This window comes from Nanorana parkeri, unplaced genomic scaffold (genome assembly GCF_000935625.1).
Source record: "Nanorana parkeri isolate BGI_ZX_2015 unplaced genomic scaffold, ASM93562v1 scaffold2832, whole genome shotgun sequence".
NCBI classification, from domain to species: Eukaryota; Metazoa; Chordata; class Amphibia; order Anura; family Dicroglossidae; genus Nanorana; species Nanorana parkeri.
The window spans coordinates 14,778-18,453 of record NW_017309100.1 but is presented as its reverse complement, the minus strand read 5'-3'; the positions used below and the strand labels follow the sequence as shown (position 1 = coordinate 18,453).

The following is a 3,676-nucleotide window of genomic DNA, read 5'->3' as shown; positions in this document are numbered from 1 at the left end:
GGGGGGGGGGGGGGGGGGGCGTACGGCCGCGTAGTCCCATAGAGAAGGACGGGGGCTGCGTACTAATCACACGCAGCCCCCGTCCTTCCCGGGAGCTGCCCGATACGGCCGTGCACACAGCATGGAGCTGTACATGCCGGCCGAGTGTGAATGAGGCCTATGTGGGTGGGGAGCAGAACCAACATCAGGTTCTGAATATCACACAGATCACATTGTGTCCATGTCTAGAAATCTCATCAAGGACTAAAGATTTAATTGAAAGGAGAAGTATGGGGGTCAGGGCTTTCCCCATAGTTCTCTTTAGGGTGACGGGAGGACACAAACTAGCGTCCTCCCGTCACCCTAGGCTCAGTTGATATCATTGTGACCTGGAAGAAGCATGCGGACAGTGAAACGTATGGATGAACGCCATGCGGCGTGCTTTCTCCAGGTCAATGGGTCACTAAGTATTGGAAAGCCGTCATTAGATCTTCTTATCTGCTGGACAGTAAATGGGCCTCGTCCGGGATTAGGGAGAGCGCGCTCCGGGCGGAGATCTCACCTTAGACAAGGCCTGGGAAATGTCGGCTTTCTCCGCGTCGGACACTTCCTTCTCCAGGCTGGACTGCTGCAAAGTCTCCTTCACCACCACCAGCTCCTTCCGCAGCGTGGACAGCTTCACCTCCAACTGCTCCTGAGCCTTGTGCCTGCGGACCGAGAAAATGGCGCCCATCGTGAACGGTACAATGTCAATCATATGAGCAGTAATAACCTCCTGCGTCCTTCTAGGCCAGTGGTGGCCAACCTCGGCACTCCGGCTGTTTTGGAACTACAAGTCCCATGAGGCATTGCAAGGCTCTGACAGCCACAGACATAACTCCCAGAGGCAGATGCATGTTGGGATATGTCGTTTTGGCACAGCTGGAGTGCCAAGGATCGCCACCACTGTTCTAGGAGAACCTGCAGTGGTGCTCATAGTGTGCATACCCCTGGAGGACTCTGCCAGCCATTGCTGCAGGAGGAACGCCACAGAACCACAGAACAGTCCGCATACAACGTGCCCAACAGCCCCTGCAGAGGCCTGAAAACTTCTTAGACAAAATCACTTGCAGTGATGAGACCCAAACACAATGTTATGATCACAACCATGAATGATATGTTTGGGGGGGCCTGTGAAGAGAAGCACACCGTCCCTACTGTGAAGCATGGTGGTGGATCTCCACTGTTGTGGGGGCTGAGCTACACCTGCACAGGGAATTCATCACAATTCATTGAAAGGTGAATGTAGCAACTTATCAGAAAATATTGCAGGCAAATCTGGACCAGAAACTGGACATGGGGCTCACTAGGACCTTCCAACAGGGCAGTCATCAGAAACAAAAGGCCAAATTGACCTTGTAGGGCTCATTCAGACGGGTACAGAGTGCACGCCCGTCAAATGACCCGATCCTGGAAGAGACGGGATATGTGGGTATAATTGCGTGCAGCAGCCTGTTCTTCCCTATGGGAGGATGCAGCTGCATGCAATTACACACATGCACACCCGAACATGCACATGCGCGCGGGTCCAGGTACCCAAACATGCTGTACGGACCTGAATGAGCCCTTAGTGCTGTGTGGGTGTCAGCCTGGAGAAGTGGGCGGTCCTAGGCAAGGTTGTATTTGCATGCAGACCAACCTAGGTAACGCCCACATGTGATGCTGAGCCACTATGATTGACAGAACTGAAATCCAATGAATGAAAGGGGCGGGGCCAGGGACAGTCAGGCTGGGGAAGGAAAGTGCTAGCTGATGCTGGACGTCCTCCAGCCAGGAAGCGAGGCGGGCTCTGTCTGACTTGCTGGTAATGTGCATTGTGAGAAGCTCCCGGTATATTTTGGTCGCCAGATTTCGCAGTATGAGATAAATATGTTTGTGATGATCATGAACACGCTCGCTCACCCTCTCTCCACCTCGCGCAGCGCCCGGTTGCGGTCCTGGCACGCGTCCTCCTTCTCCTCTTGCAGGAGGTCCCTCTGTCTCTGCAGGTCGCTATTTGCTAGTTGCAGTTTCTCCGCCTCCTGTCGCTGCGTCTCCAGCTGCTCCTGAAGATTCTGGATGTTCCGCTCCAGCGCAGCGCGCTCGCTGCAACGCAGACACAGACAGGAGAGCCGTCAATGCCGCTTTACACTCAACATACAAAGAAATCTCTAAACATTGGCGGCAGCATTTTGGAATCCGGGGCTTGTTCTGTATTTGTTCTTATCTCAGCACCCTGCCGGTGTCAGTACCTGTTGACCTGCTCTAGGTTGTTGCGCAGTCTGGAGACGGCGCGCTCTGCGTCATCCTTGGCAATGCCGGTAGTGCCGAGATCTTGCTGCAGCAGGGCGATTTTCTGCTCCAGGGCCCGCCGGTCGTTCTCGCTGTCGCTCAGCTGTTTGCGCAGCGTGCCGACCGTCTCCTGTCCGGCCTCCAGCCGCCCCCGCAGGTCCTGTAACAATAAACATTGAGCGTTCCTCACTCCAGTATAGACCTCACTCCAGTATAGACCTCACTCCAGTATAGACCACACTCCAGTATGGACCACACTCCAGTATAGACCACACTCCAGTATAGACCTCCTCACTCCAGTATAGACCTCACTCCAGTATAGACCTCACTCCAGTATAGACCTCACTCCAGTATAGACCTCACTCCAGTATAGACCTCACTCCAGTATAGACCTCACTCCAGTATAGACCTCACTCCAGTATAGACCTCACTCATGGCTGACTCCACGTTCTGCTGTGTAGAGTTGTCACCCCTCATAGGAAAACTCCCCAAACTGTGTGTGCTACAAGCAGCCCCGGGGAAGACTTTTCTGTCCTTTTACAGCTCTAACAGTAAAGAATCCTTCCCTCGTATGAAGAATAAACGTCTCTTCTATCAATCCTCACCTCCGCTGTCTTTCCTCATCTAACATTCTCTATGATTTCTCCTCCTCTACGCACTTTCCACTCTCAGGACGTTCTTTTTGATAATTGGACCCAGAAAAGTGAACAAAGACAAAGCCGAACTTATAAGAATGTAACCAGTCACGGGGGTGGACCGCGCTAAGACAATGAGACTGCTCAGGCGCTCGTACACATAGCCCGTCACGGCGGCTCCCCTTACCTGCACTTGCAGCTGTCTCCTCTGCAGAGCGGAGTGCACGGCTGACAACGCAGAGTCCCGGAATGCCGGCGACAGGCTGCGCCTCGGTGACGTGCTGCGGTGCGGAGAGGAGCGGCGGATGGGGGAGGAGGTGCGCAGGCTGCTGGAGAGACCCCTGAGGCTGAGAGCCGGACCCTCGCTCTCTATAAACTCCGACGTCCTGTCGCTGGTGGAGATCTGCAGACCGCTGTCCGTGTCACTCAGAACCACCTGAGAGACAAGTGAAATGATTAGAATCAATACTCTGATCGGATTTCCTGAATGATGACCAGCGGCCACCTAATCAATACTCTGATCGGATTTCCTGAATGATGACCAGCGGCCACCTAATCAATACTCTGATCGGATTTCCTGAATGATGACCAGCGGCCACCTAATCAATACTCCAGGAGAAGCTACAGTAGCTGTGTCCCTGCAGTACCGGGATTATCCTCTAGAGGGCGCCCTACACCAATCAAATCATCAATAATGATCACTTCTGATCAATGGCCATAAGAGGACCGCCTCATTAGATTGTCAGCTCCTA

The 3,676-nt window shown here is 53.5% G+C and overlaps 1 protein-coding gene across 1 annotated transcript in view; it reads right to left on the bottom strand.

Annotated features, from left to right (window-relative positions):
- CROCC (ciliary rootlet coiled-coil, rootletin) overlaps nt 1-3,676 on the bottom strand; it is a gene marked incomplete at its 5' end in the record, with an annotated part of 35,541 nt that overhangs the window by 17,179 nt on the left and 14,686 nt on the right. Inside the window, 4 exons of the mRNA XM_018574234.1 lie at nt 542-686; nt 1,921-2,103; nt 2,250-2,449; nt 3,112-3,360. Of these exons, the coding sequence (XP_018429736.1) occupies nt 542-686; nt 1,921-2,103; nt 2,250-2,449; nt 3,112-3,360 (777 nt within the window). The remainder of the gene's footprint in view (nt 1-541; nt 687-1,920; nt 2,104-2,249; nt 2,450-3,111; nt 3,361-3,676) is intronic.